This window comes from Myzus persicae, unplaced genomic scaffold (assembly GCF_001856785.1).
Source record: "Myzus persicae strain clone G006 unplaced genomic scaffold, MPER_G0061.0, whole genome shotgun sequence".
In the NCBI taxonomy this organism is placed as follows: Eukaryota; Metazoa; Arthropoda; class Insecta; order Hemiptera; family Aphididae; genus Myzus; species Myzus persicae.
The window spans coordinates 38,214-57,668 of record NW_019104140.1 but is presented as its reverse complement, the minus strand read 5'-3'; the positions used below and the strand labels follow the sequence as shown (position 1 = coordinate 57,668).

Here is a 19,455-nt window from a genome sequence, read left to right as displayed (position 1 = left end):
TCTACCATGCAGATGCAATAGTAAATTCCCTTATCTATGGTCACGAACGCACGGCCTAAGTTGGAAAACCGGCAACGTCGCGTAGTCTCCTCCACTAGAACAACTCGACAACGTTAGGTCGACCACAAGCTGCGCCAATCGAAGCCGTCGCCGCCGGTGCACAGCGCGGAGCGAGTAATCCGGACGTTTTTTTCAAATGAAAAAAAAAATCGCTTCAAAGATAAAAGTTTGCCGACTGACGACTGTTACAGTCGAACTGCAGTACTTCAATGCGTTCATAATTTTCGTGATCGTCCCGACTAACCCGTGTTCGTTCCAAAATTAATTATTGTTAATGTTTTTAATTAATTAACCGTTTTCGTTTTTGTAGTTTACATTTTCCAAATTATTTGACGATACCTTAATACATTAATTGAATCAACTGATAATATAATCGCATCACAAAACTGTTATCCCAGGCCGTCTTGGCCAATTTTTTTTCGGCCCTAGACCGACGTGCTTAGTATCCGTCAGAAATATTACAATATGTGGAACGACGGTTACCATCATCACAGTTGCAACAGAAACGGTATATGTTCGTTCTACAGAAGGAGGCACGTTTACAGAGACTTTCAGTCGAAAATGAAATCCGTCGAACAGAGTACGCCGTTACCTATAATGCAGGTCAGTGTGACGTGTGACAATAATAATAGTATATAATAGTTATTAATTAATAATCAGTTAATCAGTAAATGTGTGAACGGCCGGCGGGTAGAATATAATTGTTGTCGCAAAATGGTATATTATTAACATATTTGCATTAAATAATAAATATCGGTCGTACACCATCGGCATGACCAAGTTTGGTTCGGTCCGGGGGCGGACCACCGCGGACCGGTTGCAACTTGTGGTGACCGGGTCGCGTAGCTATTTGCTAGGTGGGAGGTTAGGAGGAGTAGGCGGTGGCGTTCTGTTTTCGCTTTCTTTCTGGTCGGCAAGTTCTATTTGCGGTCCACCGAGTACGGGTTTTCACGTGTGTTTTTCTGTATTATTATTTTAGTCTGCACTCTTGCGATGATAATGACGTTCGGTCTCATGCGTAATAAACAATAATAGAACAATAATATTATTAGTGATGGGCATAATCGAATTATTTCTATAATCGAGTTATTAGTAATCGATATATTATTATAATCGAGTTATCACTCGAAATAATCACTCGAAATTTACGATTGATATTACTAATATTAGTTATTACATATAATCGATATACATATTTTCATAATCGAATCATCAATCGAAATAATTACGCAAAATGTTCAATTAATATGATAACTTGGAATAGTATTAGTTTGTTATTAATAGGTATTCGTAATAGTCAAAATGATCAATATAAATAAAAATGTGCATAAATCATAATCTCATTTTTTATTTAAACATTTTAAACGTTAACCTGGCAAATTATTTTAGACATAAATAATAATAGTTACTAATAAATTTAACAATTGTAATTACTTAAATAAATTTAAATTACTATTTAAAAAAATTATATAATCTAGATTTTTTGAAGTTAATCTGCTCCGACGGTCGTTAGTTATTTGCCCCGTTTTTGAAAATACTCGTTCCGAAGGAACTGATGTAGCCGGTATACATAAATACTTCAGTTGCATTTTATATAACTCTGGAAAGGTATTTTTATGCTGCTTCCAGAAATGTAATGGATTTTTTTTCCTATCCAACAGTGGCATTTCTAAATATTGGCGAATAATCAAAGTTGAAGTTGTAGATGGACTCGACGAAGATTGAACTTGTGAAACTTTATTATCAAAATGATCCCAAATTGAATTACTTGTATCAGAAGTTGATGCTGTTGTTGTAGACTGAATTTTATTTACTTCAGTATTATAAATATCGTTATTTGCACATATTATCATCGGTGTTAGTTCGTCTGATATCCATTTTTGTACATTATTAGCATTTTCGAGTAATCCAAAAGCAGTTTTTTTAAATCTAGGATCCAAAAATGTTGCTTTTGCAACAATCTTATTCTTTTCTAAATGCCCCAATCGCCGATTGACTACATCTATTAAGGTAGTTTTAAATGCTTCGCCTATAGTATTTTTTATTTGTACACTTTTTATTATATGTTGTAATATATTTATTTAAACGGATATTAACCCTCGGGCACCTGCACGACGGCACTCTATGCCGCATATTATTCAGTAAAATGTATACGGATTCAAAGTTTATTGTTATACCGCTAGATAACAAACAGGTATCATATCTAAAGATATCAGGCTACTTTATCGCCAATACGCGGAATTTATTGCAGTTTAAGTCATTTTTACTTGATATGAGACGCTGAAAGCAGGTATTCCTATGCAATAACGTACACCGTACACAACAATAATAATAACATAGTGCACCATGATTAAAATATAAATATTAAGTAATGACTAATATAAAATATTATTCATTCAATTCTTTAGTTTTTACCGTTTACCCTGTTCGGAGTTTTGAACTTAGGATTCTAAAAATAAAGTTTCGAATAAGGTACCTCAGTAGTCGAGTAACGAGTACTCGAGTTACTATAGTTCGAGTGAAAAATCACTCGGTTACATAATCGATTATTATTTTAATAATCGAGATATCTCGATTATTATCAACAATCGAGTAACTCGATTATGTTCACTCGATTATGCCCATCACTAAATAGGAGTTATAATTATTATTTGTATTTATTGGTCGTTATCGCGTTCCAGCCGCTACGGTGCAACGAAAAAATCAAAATATAATATTGGTTTTTGCTAATTTATACTTCAGAGTGTCGCGCCATGGAAACCGTACCTTTACCGTTTTCGTATGGCACAACGATACGTAAATTATTTTTAGAAGTACAATTTTAAACGACAAGCAATAATTATATTGTACAACGTTAAATTACGGCAGCATTATATTGATAATGATATCAACAAATTGTTGTGTCCCGAACCCAAACGTTCTTACTTCATAGTTCATATTATAATACCGTTGAAAAACTATCACTGATAACAGCTGCTGATGCATTTCAGATGTGATAACGTATAAGTGATGCCGATTTATTTTAGGTTTCAATATTATAATATACAAGTTGTAGGTAGTCAGTTCATTTTATAATATACCCGCCCACGGTGGTTCCTAATCCTGTTGCATAGTTTTGTAATTTTGAAGATGTTATTTATAAATAGGTCAAATTGTTTTCAGTCTAGATACTTAAACAAGTTTAAATAAAAATACTTAGCCGTGAATCCTTACTAAATTCTTGTCTCGGAACACCGCCCGTCTTAATCTACTTTTAAACTAACTGATGTACAATGCACCGCTAATGACACCTGAATGGCGGGTCCATGAGCTTGGATGATAATATTTTTTAATTAATGTTAAGCTACGATCAATGTGTTGAGTTATGTAATTTAATAGTTTTTTTAAATCCTCGACAATGTACTTATATATTTTCATAATATTTGGTAACTTGAATTAGGTATGTATGAATAAAATGATTATTATTACTTAGTATTATAAAAAAAAATGTCATAATATTTATTATATTTGATTTCAATGTATAAATATTAAATATTCCAAAGCAGACGATGAAATAAACATCGTTCTCACACTTTTAGAGTGTTAAATATTACGTATTATAATATGGTAAGAAATACGTAGTTTTTATGGTTTAATTTCATGATAATGTTTCGCATTGAAACTAATGCTGTAATTATGTAATTTATACACTATTACAGTAAAATTGATTTAGTAATAGTTAATGCATTTTCAAAGAGGTAATTTTGTTTTATAATGATCCGCTGCGTGAGGGCCTAACCAACCTCCTATTGTACAAAACCTAAGTTTGTGTAAAAAATACATATGAAAAATGTAAGAGAGAATTTTTGAAATATTCGCATAATATTCCAAGTTATCTTCAACAATAATAACAACTTTAAAGATGGTCAACAAAAATATCTCGATGGTTCTACATCAAAATTATTTTTCGTCTAAAATAATCAACCTACCAAGTTTGCAGAATATTTATAACAAAAATTGTAAGTCCCAGTTCTGTATTGTTCGTTGTTATGAAATTGGATAAATCAAAAATATAGATCGTGTCAGTGACCTGGCTGTTTAGGTATATCAATAATTATTTATTTTCTGTAAAATAGTATTAATTTGATGGTTAGTCATCAATTACTAAAATATTAAATTTAATTCGTTACATTAACTTTATGAAGAAAATATATTTTATTAACCTATTTCATCTTCTAAAATAAAATACGGTACAATTTGCAACCTAAGTGTTTATGTAATGTGCTGCTTGTTAACACCTTGCCGACAAAACAAATAACAACACTAAAAAACCGCAATTTAATTTTTTTTTCAAATTTGGCGATGTTTATGAGTCGGTAAAAAATTGTTCATGTGGATCTTGAAAAAAACTACCATACAACCGATCATACATGATACAACTGTAAAATTAGTTTTGGAGGATAATATTAATATTCCGGTTTATACCTATTCAAGACCGTAGCCAGAAAAATATTTAGGGGGGTTTTGAGTATAAATATGTTATATTATATAATAAAATATGAAAATATGAAAATTATAATTTTAATTAAATTAATCTATATTTAAAAAATAATTAAATCTTATTAAAAAAAAATATATCCGGGGGTATATAACCCTGACCTTGTACCTATTACATTTATCTATTTTCATAAGTTTAACAAATTGTCTACTGATAAATCTCTAAATCCTGTGAACTTGAATTTTTATACCATTAAAATCGCTTAAAAATTAAAATCTATTTAGCGGCCTGATGTCAGTCAGTTATAACAAACAAAACAAATAAAACATTTTAATTATTCTTAGTTCTATTTTTATAGATTGTCCTGTATAGACTATACGTATATTTAGGCATGCCACTTAACCAATACTCCTAGAGTAAAATTGGCAAATTATCGAGGGACAGCTGTGAATATTATGTATTAGCACTGCATTATATAAGCATACGTCATTTTTAAAGTACTATTTCATCAAATGCCGTGACCTCTAATTGAGCACACTATTACGAGTAAATGAATTAAGCGATATTTACTTAGCATTTAATTATTTTCTTTATCAACTTGGTTAAAGTTCTAATAGTTTAAAGCTTAAGTTACTCTTCGTTGAAAGTTCAATCTTAGAGATAGAAGTAATATATTTACAAAGTTTTCTGTTTAAGACAAAAAGTTGGAGTAATAACATTATTTATTTCAACTTTATAACATTATACTTAACATTTATTAGTTAATACTCATTACCTACTCCCTGTAAACAAGATAGTGGTGGAAGTAGAGTTTAACTACAATTTAGATTGTTAGTTGATTGTTATCACAATTAATTAAAATTAAATATAATTAAAGTATTTATTAAATTATAAATGTTACATCTAAGTATTTGACTGGGTGCTCTGGCTATATAAATACATTTTTTTTACATACATCAATTATATTATTTTTCTTTCCGCTTATTAGTACGTTCCTTGTTTAATTGTCATTTGAACTGGTGTATTAAAAATTGATAACAAAAAAGGTTTAAAAACTAAATGTTTTATTCAACATTAAACTATTTTTATTATACTTACTATTTATTGACCACTGGCACCTTATGTTAGCTTTCATTTTCACCTCGGTGTCTCAGTTCAATTATCATCATCAAAATCTAATCGTAAATACTACTAAATAGTAATAGATTTCCGTTTATATTTAAATGTATTTTATCATTTTTATAGATTGAAAATAGTATAAAATCTAATACTGTTCCTTCTGGTATACCATACTTAACCTGGTCACTTATAATACTATCGATTTTTACTGTTTGAGGTCTATTAAATATATAATTTGTACCAATAACAAAATATGTTACGTAATTGACTCCATTTTTAAGTATTTAATCTAAGATAATAATTTGTTGGGTGTATCAAGTAGCAAAACGTTTAGGGGTTTTAGTTTTTCATCTATCTTATAAAATATAATACATTTTATCTAGTCTTTAATGCACGTCATATTCGAGCTCCGACCGTTGTAGGCAAGAACACAAATTGTTAACATACAAAATAAATAAATATATATATATAAATCAGCTATGATTCATGTACGACTATTATTGATATTGTTCAATGAAAATAAATGTAAATCCTTATTTTATTGTAAAGAAAGTTTAATCTCGTATTTTCTCAGTAGTTTTTATAATTTTAATCACACCTCTAAATATAATATTGTATTGATTGTTTACCTTGTGGCTTGTATATTTATTAGTTATTATACTGCAGTTCGTTCGAGACGTTCCACATTAGGCAAAAAAAACGTAATACAGAGCGTAATAGTACGTTGTTTTTGGCAGATCTGTGTTGTACCCAATGACGCAGTAAGGTCATTCCTTCGGAAATTCGTTTGTATTCGCGGGACCTCGATTGTAATAAAATGCACGTAAATAACAGGTAGTACATTCTCTACAGAGTTGAGTTATTCTAATACCTATACCCAAATCGAAAGTTTCAAACTTATTTTTAAGATAAAACTTATACCAGGAGTATTACTGGTCAAATATAAAATTATAATTTATTGATTTAATGTTATTGTATATTTATCATTTTTTTTTGTTAACATATACAAATTACTAGAATAAAAGTACTTATGAAATTAATCAATTATTGTAAGCTTGTTTATACAGTGAAACTTGAAGTAAGCTTATTAAAGTTAAAATGTTAATTATATTCTGCTATCATCGTTTTTAAATTATAATATTATTATAATTTTGATGTTTCAAAACACTGTTAAAACTCGGATATACGCCACCGGAATGAAAACGGGTCATCTCCTTCCGGTCGACGTTCCATATAAGTTTTCCACCCACTACTATTACAGTTCCTTAAATGTATATTAACAATGAAAATACAACGGATAAGTATAGCATCAAAAGGTTTAAATGAGTTTTACTTTCAATGACGCCTACGCATATTTTAGATACCCGACTCCATATTTTATAACAATGTTCGACGATAACATTTTCTATCTTGGCTAAAATATTCAAAATAAATTAATTCGACTTCATATTTATTGCATTTTATCATGATATAAATAAAATTGCATAACATTTTAAGAACAAAATGTACTCAATTTAAATAATGTCCAGAAAAAAGGTGGCTAATCGTTGAATTTTTCTTTTCCTCAAACTTAAATTCATAAAATGATTTAAAATCGTAGAATATCCTTATGCAATATTAAATATTCATAGGAGATAGTCGCAATAATAAAAACCTTTACCACCAATTACATCAATTTTGAGCCGCATAGTTAGCATGCGTTTAACCGCCGATTATACACGGGCACTGTTCAGGTATTTCGAGGCCGTGGCCATTCTCTCTTGAAAGACTAACCCACTACCCTGACATTGGTTCTTTATATTATAAAATAATATAATTTTTTTGTTTTTATTCTATTCAAAAAATGTAGTGATTTATTTTAAATGTTAATATAAATATTACAAGTTTCTGTATATAATCTATATTTTAATAATATATGGTATATCTCTGAAGTTAAAATAACGCATTATATGCATTATTTAATGCGTTATGTTTACCTAAGTGTTGGGAGTGATCGGAGTTTCAGATTAATAAACCGTTCGCATATTAACTCGAACGTATGATTGTGTAATAATGCACGTTCTCCTGAAGACCTTGGTGGACACACTCTCCCCCACAATTAATCGACGGAGGAGAACCACCTTAAATGTTACCGTTGTGACGATACCAAACAGTTTTCTTTAAATGACCTAGCATGAGTCACTTGTTAGTTGTTGACAATAGCTTCGATTGAATTTAAATAATTCGGTTTACCACCTACCTTTTTTATAATTTATTTGTTTTACAAATTTACAGTCTTTAGACGACTGATGTAGTTTTTTAGCTATATTGAATAAAATATTTTAAAATAATCAATAATGGTACTGGCTACAAATTCAAATAATAAACATTTAAACATTTCAATATTAAAATACTGCAACAGTATTTAAAACAAATAGTAAGCTATTATAAGCTTACGCCTAGATAATACACTTAATTCTTTGTCGGAGAATGAAATATTGATTTTCGTTCATATTATATACTGTAATAAAGTATATTACATATTATAACTTAACTTAACTTTAAAGTGTTTATTTTTAAAACACAACTTTAATTAGGTATTACTTTTAAATATTATAGTTAATTTGATTATAATAGTTTGTCATTGGACATCGATGAATTAATATTTGTATTGTATACGTCATCGACTGAAGCATTCGCAGTGGAATGGTGCTTCGCAGTCCCATTCGTCATGTGGAGGAGACAATGATTGTAAATGTATTGTTCCTGATTAATTTCTGTAATTTTAGAAAAAAGCATTCGGTAATTTTAATTACATTTTACTCCTTAAAATTTAAATGGTTATAAGTCCAAACGTTTTGATGTACGAACAACCCTAGTCCGTTTAACAATTATAATATTACAAATTTAATTTCACCAAATAGTGTTTCGAGTTTCAACCGAACTTAAATACGCTAAATACTAAATTTTTATTTGAATTGTGTATTATTATAATATATATGTGGTTTAGACGTATAGTATGTACTATGTACTATGTACACACAATTAAAATTATTTAATATCTATTTTAGAACATATCCCACTTCGTTCTTCCAAATCTATTTTTGAGGCACTTCAACTAAAATATGTCAGAAATACTTTTGTCCACTTTGGATTATGAGGACGCCACACCCGCACGTGGTGTTTCCTTCTTACTAAAGTACATGTTACAACATGTTATATTTTGCGTTAACGATAATCCATTTTACTCTGTCATTTTTAAAATTAAGTGAATTGACCCTCGATAAAATATAATAGTAAGATCATCTAGGGAATCTTCGAGGATTGTATTGATGGTGTTATTTATTATTTTTAAGTAAGTCATGATCATTTTAAAATGTATAGCTTAAAAATGGTTATAGGCTTTAGCTGCTTCTTAATAGAAATATCAACAAAAACCTCAGCGATAATAATCTTATCTTTACGTTTTTCACTCTATTTTTAGAAATTACAGAGTAATATGTATTACTGTGTACGCAAAATTATCCATGTGTACGTCTGTAGGACGGGGACAGCAGATGCGGGTGTGGCGTCCTCTTCAGCGTTTAACTGATTCCATTATGTATTAAGGTGGATTAATAACATTTAAGTGTAAAATTAACTAACTTGAATTTTTATTCTTATTCAATTCAGTATATTCAACCTCTTGTTATTACTTATTTATTATTATTATAAATGTTTTTTTGGGATTTGGATTAAATTGGATCACCATTCCATACCAATAACATTTTTTTAACATCTCAATATTACTATTTACTAGCCAAAGTAGTTGGATTTATTTGTATGGAAACCAATATTACGTTTTTATTAGATTCTTAGGAGGACGCCAAACCCGCATGTATTGTCTGCGTCTTACAAATGTAGAACATAGCGAAAACTGTTTCTCTCTAGAAAGAACTGAGAAGATAACAGTAATAACCAAGAAACCAAATTTTTACAATGAAGAGAGGAGAGTTTTAACTGTGTCGTAGCGTTTTTATTTTTTCGATAACCCCGGTGTATCAAAAGTTATATAAGTTTGTAAACTTAAAAATGTCAAATATTTATAAGTATTAGGTATAACTTTTTCTTATAAATGATATTAAATAAATAAAAAGGCTACGACACAGAAAATATTATCTTCTATATTGAGTACGCTTTTAGTATCTCTACGAGGACTAGAGACTAGAGTGGTTCTATCCCGCTCAAGTAATAGTTTTTGCTATGTTCATTTGTAACTCAGAGACAACACACGCGGTTGTGGCGTCCTCTTAACAAAGTGAGGAATGTGTTAGTTAAATAAATACATATTTAATAACGATAATAATTTTATATTTAATACATATTCAAGGAAACATTATCTAGATTCTAGATGATTTCTGAAAAGAACAATTTTCGATTTTCCTCAAACTTTTGAAAAAAATCTAGGTAACAAACATTCAACAAGGTCTGAACATTTTGAATACATTTCTAAAATAAATTTTTAACTGGTATCCTTTTTTAGCTTACCCATATTTTATTATTAATTATTAGTTATTAAATTTTAAAAATTCACTAGACTTAAAAAACATAATATTTTATATAGTCTGCTTATATTTAGTTGACACGTCTTGACAGTGGTACAAGTATAAATATAAAACCGTTTATAGGTTTTATTAGTATTAAAGTTTTTTTTTATTAGAGCTTTCAGTATGTACTATGTACTATTATAGCTCGACAATTACATACGACTATTAAAGTTATTTAGGTATTTTCTTTGAAATCCTTTTTTTTATACTAAATAAAATCAAACTTTAGGATTTTCAGTTGGACAGTAATACATTTTTTTATGTAACTAAAATAAGGCATATGTTATTAGCAGTAATCTGATCAAATAACCAAAATTCTACTGTTGATGTAGACAAAGAATTAATAATTTTTATTAGTTACGAGTATTTTATTGGTAACACATCAACCTGGTTTTGTTTTTGGTCGAATTCATAAATATGTGAGCGAAGTTCATTAGGTGAGATAAAATAATTTGTATTGGACATTTCACCTTGAGAACAATATTAGAACATTATTATGCAACGGTAACTATCTGTTAACATTATTAATATTAATATTAGTTTGTGAAATGATTGTTTTTTGATGAATTTGTTTTTTTAATGTTTAAAAATTAAAAATAGTCTTTTCTATATTTGTAGCTTTTTAGTAAAAAGTTTAAAACATTTATTCGGCTTTTTTAGATTTTGTAAAATTCAGTATTTCCAAAATGTTAGTGTTTTTTTTTAAATGTGTAACATTAATAATGATAAAGAAATTGCTACGATTAGATTAGAAAATATGATCTTATTATAATTTAATTTTTCTTATATGTATTTATGGTATCTTTTGACCGCTCGAACATTTTTAAACAATATACAATTAGTAGTTAAGTACCGCATTAAAAAATGACATACTTTTTTTTATATGCTAAATCGTAATTTATGATTGTTATGACACTGTTGAATGTTATACATTATAACATTATATACATTATAACATACATAATGTTTATACATTATCGAATACACAAGTGCATTGGAGGTTTAAATTTATAAGCAATGTAAAAGGTATGTTTTATAAAAATTATCTTGACTATAGAAATATAGAATTCAATAACAAACATACCTGTGCATATTTATTAATTTTGAATAAAAATTGAGTATTACTTATATACCTAAATATAAACAAACACATCTGAATTGAATAGTAAATATATTTTGTTTATTATTATTTTTACTTCCAAAGATATTTTATAAACTAGGGTTATCGAATTTAATCAATAATAGTAAAAGTGTTGTGAAAGTCTGAAGCCTTAATAAATTAAAATTTAGTTTGGCCTAATTATTGGTATTAAAGTATCATCACAAATCATTTTAAATACCTAAACTCTAAAGAAATGTGGTATTTAACATTTTGAACAGATGATTCAATTATTTTAGTACAAATCTTATCCATGAATCAAAAATTATCATATTTGTTTTGTAAACTTGTAATGCGTTCAAAAGATATATAATCATATGTTTTAAATATTTTCGTTTCCCTCTGCCCTACCTTAGAAATATATTTTCCCGAGTTAACCTTAAACTTAAAATGAGTAGTTTCGTAGATTAAGAGACTATCAATTATAAACTATACATTGAAATTATTATCATTTATTTTTCTAACTTACCTATTTACTGTAGTTTATAAGTGTATAAGCTGTCGTATTTTACACGATTATAGTTATGATCTTGTCAAGTGTATTGAATGTAACCAGAATTTCATTTTTACATGTTAGTCGTAACAATACCATAAGCTACACTGCTACAGAAGAAATCTTATTTATTAGGTAATATTATGCTTGTAATTGTGAATCATGTATTTTACAGCAGCTATATTATGATAGATAAAGTAAGTATAAGTAAGATAAGTAGACAAATGTTAGATTCTTTACGTACATATCATGTTATTTTGAATAAAAGCTTTTGCCGTATAAATTAAAAAAAATATCAACAAAATATGATGTAATATAAAATAATATATCACTTATTCAAGAAATACAACTAAACCAACCATCGTAAATCAAGTTTAAAATTATTATTAAGTATAAAAGGATAACAGTTAAATAAAAAGTAGTTGATGCAAATGCACTTTTAAGGAATTTTGGAATATAGCTCCCGACTCAATGGTAGTGTTGCCTATGACGTAGTTCTCGTCGTTCAAATGACGTCATACCGCCTGACGCCCACGCTACTCCCGTTGGCGTCAGACCATTTGGGATTATAATAAAAAAAAAGGGAACGAATACATAAACCACCACTATTCCTCGTCATCCCTTTCATTCTTGTTTCTCCTTCATTAAACGAACCGTATTTTGGATGCTACGTCACCGTTCTCTCTTATTTTCCGTCGTATGCAATGTATGTTCAAAAATACTGCAATGATAAAATTATTAAAAATTATACACATATACCAATATTATGTTGGTTGAAAGTATCTTTTTAAATAATAAAAATGTGTAACCCTTGACCTGATATCACTTAAATTGACCGCTGTAACAAGGAACAACAAAAGTGTTATCCCCCTGAAATAATCTGTGATTATAACTTTTTAAATATTTTGCTTTCGAGGGTAAAAAAATGAATTAGTATGTATTTTATTTAATTTAAAATTTAATTGTATACTTAAGTATTGAAGTTGTTTGTACTAAATTATACAAAACCCAATAAAAAAAAAATTGTATTGACATTGTGTTATGACGTAGTTTAATGTTCAACATTTACTTTTAACTATAATTATTGAGATCGTACATATTACAATTTTTATTGTTTTCTTGTTTTCATTTCAAAAAGTTGTATTTTTATTATGTAGAAAGGTTAATCTGCATAAATATATTTGTTACTACAATTAATAATTTAGAACTGCTTATATAAACAACTGACTACAGAAAAAATATCTTAAATCTTAAAAAATAATAATACAAAAATGATAGAACACTAACTAAATTTTAGTCATTGCGTTTATTTTAAATTATATTTTATAATCAGTGCGACGGCACGGTACCATAAACGACCAGCCAGAATCGACCATCACAATAGATGCGAGTTCTAGAATTCTTAGTACCGTGGTTTCATAATTATTTTTTATAAAGATCCGTAAATGGGTGGGAGGTCGTAGCTTGCTTTAAAAAAATGTATACAAAAAAAAAATAATTGTGTATAATATCATGAGTATTATCTATTTGAAATGATTAAATGGATAAAGTCAAGTTTCCAACCGTTAACCCTTATTCACCAGCTCACCCTATCGTTCAAAACCAAAGCCTACAGTAGCCTACGTTACAATGGGTAGTTACTGCTGCCTACTAGTTGGTTGGCTAGTGTTGTGCACTAGACACAGTGCCTACCGTTAGCGTCCAAAGCGGAAAGACTTATCTAGTAATTAGATATTATACGGCTGGTATTTATTTTTTTCTGGCATCGCCGCTCTACCATTTCGCCTTGCCCTTTGAACGATATTTTTAGACCGTACGCGGCAACACTCGCGTGGCCGGCAGCGTTTTGTCGCCGAAGTCGGCGGAGATTCGCGTACAATAATTACCGGTCCACACGGTTAATACCAAACGCTTTGGCGGAGTCGGTGGTAGTGATGACGGCGCGGTAACCCAACCGAATGCGCGGTGGTGTCGCTGTCGTCGGTGCTTTGATGGGTGGTGGGGGGATCAGCGCGGGTCGTCGCCGGCGACGACTGATCGCGGATCGGCCGTGCCGCGGCAGTAGTTCCGTTTCGTTTGCGGTGCCCGATCGTTGCGTAGCGTGTGCGTGCGCCCACCGGACCGGACCGCTCGTCTCCAAGTAGCCGTCGCTGCCGTGTCGTATAGTCGTATTTTTTACGTGTTCCGCCGCCGCGTGTGGTGCCTTCATCAAAATTTACATTAATTTGCCCGATTAAAGACATCTCATCTCTGCGCACCTGTGCAGGAGGTAGAGTGGGATCAATTACTCTGCTCTTCGTTGAAATCGTGTGGAGTAGTCACCGCCACAGAGCCGGGCCGAGTAATACGATGGAAAAAGACCTATACCTCAAAGTACGGCAATTTTTATTTTTATTTTTCCATTCTTATGTTCACGTCTGTTCTCGAATGTTTGATTGATTTATATTACCATAAATATATTTTAAAATAAATAATAAATAGTACATTATTATAACATTATCCACCCGTCCTCAATAATATCGCGCACGCGGTTTCTAGTCGTCGTCGTAGAAGTTTCGAGAATTTGCACCGTTCCCGGCGGGGCTTTTTCTCTTCCCTCTACCCCGCCGGACGCACCGCGTAGAACGTTCCAGAAGGTTCGTCGCCGCCGCGCCCACGGTATGCGAGCAGCTGCTGCTCTCGGGAAAAACCTCGTCCTCGTTGCCCGCCGTGCATTTTTTCGCTTTCCTCGGTACGATTTATCACCTCGTTATTAACAATAATAATAACTCGTGGCTTATAATTCGTATTCCTTAATAATAATATTTTACTTAATCTGCGTCTGTTTTACTCTTCGGTCGTCGTGCGGGACAATATATTGTTTCGTTTTATAAGCGGATCGAGAACAGCCGATATTTTTTTCACTCGTGTTTTCTACTATCGGTTACCGGAAATTCGATTACGGCGATAATATAATAATATTACGGACCATATGCGAAGGTCGCGCGTAAGTGCCTTACCATGTTTTGTATTTTCGTGATTTTCCGCTATCTATCGTTGAAACGTCAAAAACATAAAATAACACATTTGATTAGACGAAGTCTCATCGATAATAATTGTATCATTAACCAGTTCAAAAATCGTTTGTTTGTATACGCCACATAAAATAGATATATTTTTTGAATTTAATTAATTTAGGTAGGTAATCTATTCAAAACCCTATTTTTATGGTGAGTATATTAGCAGGTGCTAGGTTGTATTTCCTTTTCCCAAAACTTAGCAAAACATAAGGTTGTTTACTTCAATTTACGAATCGTAAATAGGTATTACGATCGTTAGAGATCAACAATTCGCACACTGACAAAAAAAAAATTCTACATTATTGTCGTCCTTGACTCTTATTGTGCTCGCTATAGGTCGGTGGCACAATGGTCCAGATTTTTCGACGTAATTCTTCCATTAAAATATTTATTTTATGAAATTCGCCAAATCGCGTTGGTATATGCGTCAATGTTACATAAAATATTCGTAGGTATCTGTTATTTATAAATTGAAAATCGAATTGTCTAAGATTAGAGCTTAAACAATAATATGGTAGGTAAACGTCGATAGTAATTAATGGATTATTAGGCGTATTGTTATATTGATTATCTTACAAAATTAATTTACCGCGTTTATTATACATTGCATTTTTTTTTAAACACAATTCCTATGTGCTTTTGATGTAATAATCTTGTAATTTTGATATCGCTTCGATGTATTTGTTGGGAGACACTCGTCATGATTTTCGTTAAGGGTAGAAAATCTGCCAAGTCTGAACGCGGGTCAACCGTCGTTTCGACTGGTCTGTACGTCACTGGGCCGATCGAAATTTGTATTGTTTTCCATCGATCCGGCAAACTCAAAATACTGTTGACGTTACTGAGGTTGTAACGTCATCGCGTTCATCAGTTTCCGCGTATTTGGTCGTCACTATCGGCTGTCATCGTAGCGTAACTGCTGGTAACCCGCGCCACTAACCATGTGCCGCCACACGTCAGCGGGTGTGCACAGCTGCTAAGCTATTTTCGTGGACTCGACGTCGATCGTTGTCAACACAACGTGCGTAAACACGACGAACTGTTTTATAAATTTGTGAACTGAGTACTAACACGGATTGGTGTTTTCGCATACTCGCGTATAGTCAAGTTCAGCTACGTTGCCTGTCGTGGAGTCGTGTGGCTTTATCGTATTCTGGTTGGCTATGGTAATCATGGTATCATTCGCTAACTATGATCTACTATGAAATTTCCAGAGTCAGGTTTGGGTATCAAGCTTAACTTTTAGCTTATTACCTGCAGATATCGGCGCTGTACGACACCAGTATTATTATTAAACCAGTGCGTGTTGTGTGAGGCTCAACGGCTTGACTGACACATATGGTAACGCACATGCTCGACACTCGGGTCGACATGATTTCGAAATCGACCTTTCTTATGGCAGAATATATTATAATAGTACACTGTCGACCTTTGTTCGTTTGCCCTTGAACAACAACCAACCGTTTCCATGATAGGTATAACACCATTATAATATGTATTGCGTACCACCATTCACCTTTGAGTCAACACCATGTGGTCAGGGTGTACAATGCCATGCCAACTATATGATATTAATCACAGGGGTTGAGAGTAATCTTGTGTTTTTCTCTAAAATTATTAATACTTATAAAGTAGATTTTTCTGTATATTTGGTAATATCAATTTTCTTGTCCCTTGGAACTTTCGCCATTCCTATTCCTTTTTTATATTTCCATTTGTCTTACATAATATCTAAAAAACAATTCTTTGTACAGAGCTAGCCAATCCTTCACTCCTCATTTGATTTATTGCCTATTATATTATAACAGTGTAATTTTCTTAAAACTTTTTTTTCACTGTTACTTTTTGCACATTTTTTAAATGTTCTAAGTCTTAGTTTGTCTGTTTTTAAGATATATTACCTTAAGCCTTATTTTTAATTGGGTTCAACCCATATATATGATTAATTTCATAATCAATATATAGGTACCTCCTATTCGATTCGGCTAACCGCAACTCTGTTTATATTTTTTTTACAGAACGGACGTTTAAACGTGTCGACAGCTGACTTAAATCACGTGCGACCAGCTGCCATGTTGTCCACGTGCGACGACCGCCATCGCGGGGCCACCACTAACGCCACCACTGCGGGCGGCCGCGCACAACAAACCGATCTCAGCCGCCTGGCCGTCCTGAGCTACGAACAGGTGGCCCGACTGAACGACGTGATGGACGAGACAGTCAGCATCCACGGCCGCGGAAATTTCCCCACGCTCGAGGTTCGTCTCCGTGACCTGGTGGCGATGGTGCGCGACCGTCTGCGCGCCCAAGCCGCGCCTGAAGACGACGACGTCGCGTTCCCGGCCGAAAGGTCCGCGGCTCCGTCGCCGGACGCCGACGACACGTGCTTTCAGGTGCGAAGCATCAGACTCAACGGTGGGGCGGCCTCACACGTGCTGACCACGGACACGCAACCGTATAACGACCTGGACCTGATATTCAACATCAGCCTGTCTGGGAACCGAGACTTTGACCGCGTCAAATCGGCCGTGCTCCGGGCCCTGGTCGACTTGCTGCCAGAAGGCGTCAGCCGCAAACGAATGACGCCGTGCAGCATCAAGGAGGCATACGTGAGCAAAATGGTCAAGGTGAACAAGGACGGCGACCGGTGGTCGCTGATATCGCTGGGAACGTTACCGGGCCAGCGGAACGTCGAGCTTAAGTTCGTCGATCGGATGAAGAGGCCGTTCGAGTTTAGCGTTGACTCGTTCCAGATCGTGCTCGACTCGCTGCTGTTGTTCTACGAGTGTTCCAGCGGCGTGCCGATAAGCGAGAGCTTTTATCCGACCGTTGTCGGTGAGTCCGTGTACGGTGACTTCCGGGATGCCATGTTCCACCTGGAAAACAAGCTGATTGTTACCAGGAACCCGGAGGAGATCCGGGGCGGCGGGCTACTCAAGTACTGCAACCTGTTGTTGCGCAACTACGCACCCGACTACGACGGTGACGGCACCAAGAAGTTGGAACGGTATATGTGCTCCAGGTTCTTCATCGACTTCTCAGACATACACCAGCAGCGTGCCAAATTAGAAAACTATTTGAAAAATCACTTTTGCGCGCCTCAAGAAGAATACATGAAGCTCCAGTACCTAAACGTACTGAAACAGGTGGTTGAAGAGAGTACCGTGTGCCTGATGATACACGAGAGGCATCAGACGCTATCGCTGATCGCGGAATTGTCATGGCGGTTGATGGCCGGTCACGGAATGTACTACTATTACCATCCACAGCCGCAGCTGACCATGTCCATCGGACATCACAGCCAATTGCCGGCACAACTACATTGCCCTTCATAAGTGTGTTTGAATTTGATTTTTTTTTAAATATTTTTATTATTATTATTTTTTTTTTTAGAAAAATGATACGTTTAACAATTTAACAACAAAATGTTCATATTATGTTATTATATATATACATGATCTCTAAAAAACACAAGTCTCTCGCACTCTGCCTCGCTCGCCCCCTCCATCCCAACAAATTTTTATTTGACACCCGCGTAACGGAACCGACCCAGTGAACAAATTTTCACGTTTGTATATTGTCCGTACGACTTTGAACGATTTATCTTTAAATGTCTGTTAATTTATTTAAATTGTGTAATATATTTTATGATTGCGCATTCGTGTTTTACGTATGTTTTCGGTTAAGAAAAATGTAATAGGCTTTATGAGGTTGAACAAAAAAAAATATTTTATATTTACTTTCGTTGCGTACTTAATTGGCTACAATTTTTTTTTGCGTTTTGGCAGCCATCGTTGACTATTGCATATTGTCTATGTTATATATGAACCAAAAGAGGGAATACATTTCTGCAGTATACAGAGCGGAACGGCCAACAAATGAAACACCAAATCTATTATAATGTTTTTATTTTTTTCTAATCCTATATATTATAATTTAAAAACAAAATAATATTAATATATGCTTATACATACATCTATGATTCGGAAGCAAACTAGACGGTTAATAATATTGTATTCATTATATTATTGCCCACCGTCTTGTAATAATGGAGTTACAATCAATCCCCAAATCGGCTGTCCTAAATATAAATATATGCTATAAATATAGTATATTTTATATGCTAAGAAAAAAATGTTTTTGGCCCGAGTTTGAGAGACTTATTCTTATTATTTTCTATTTAATATATTTGTATATATAATACACACACACACACACATACACATACATACACACCCGCATTCACGTGCGTAATACAATGTACAATTTCAAAATTTAAACAGTTGTTTTACTTGAAATTAAAAATATTAAAATATTATATCGCAAGTCTGTGAAAATATCTCGACCGGTGAGATGTCCGTATTGCGGGGATAAAAATGAAAAAAAAAAATACAAAATATATGATGTGAACCGGTACCGCGCCGAAATTTTTAAATCATATGATAAATCATTCTTATATAATATTATTAATCGTCCTCCTCAAAAATATTGTGTGTAAAAGTTAAACTTTTTTATTAATTTAA

General features: G+C 32.6%; 1 protein-coding gene across 2 annotated transcripts; it reads left to right on the top strand.

Moving 5' to 3' along the window:
* Positions 1-110: 110 nt before the first annotated feature.
* LOC111039152 (protein FAM46C) lies at positions 111-19,368 on the top strand. 2 transcript variants are annotated; one of them, XM_022322484.1, is made up of 2 exons: positions 111-663; positions 16,951-19,368. In XM_022322484.1, exons 1-2 carry the CDS (start codon positions 526-528, stop codon positions 18,265-18,267), a joined length of 1,455 nt encoding a protein of 484 aa, XP_022178176.1. In that variant the 5' UTR covers positions 111-525; the 3' UTR covers positions 18,268-19,368. The 2 variants fall into 2 exon arrangements, with proteins under 2 accessions (XP_022178176.1, XP_022178177.1); XM_022322485.1 differs by lacking the exon at positions 111-663 and adding an exon at positions 13,916-14,246.
* The last annotated feature ends 87 nt before the right edge of the window (positions 19,369-19,455 follow it).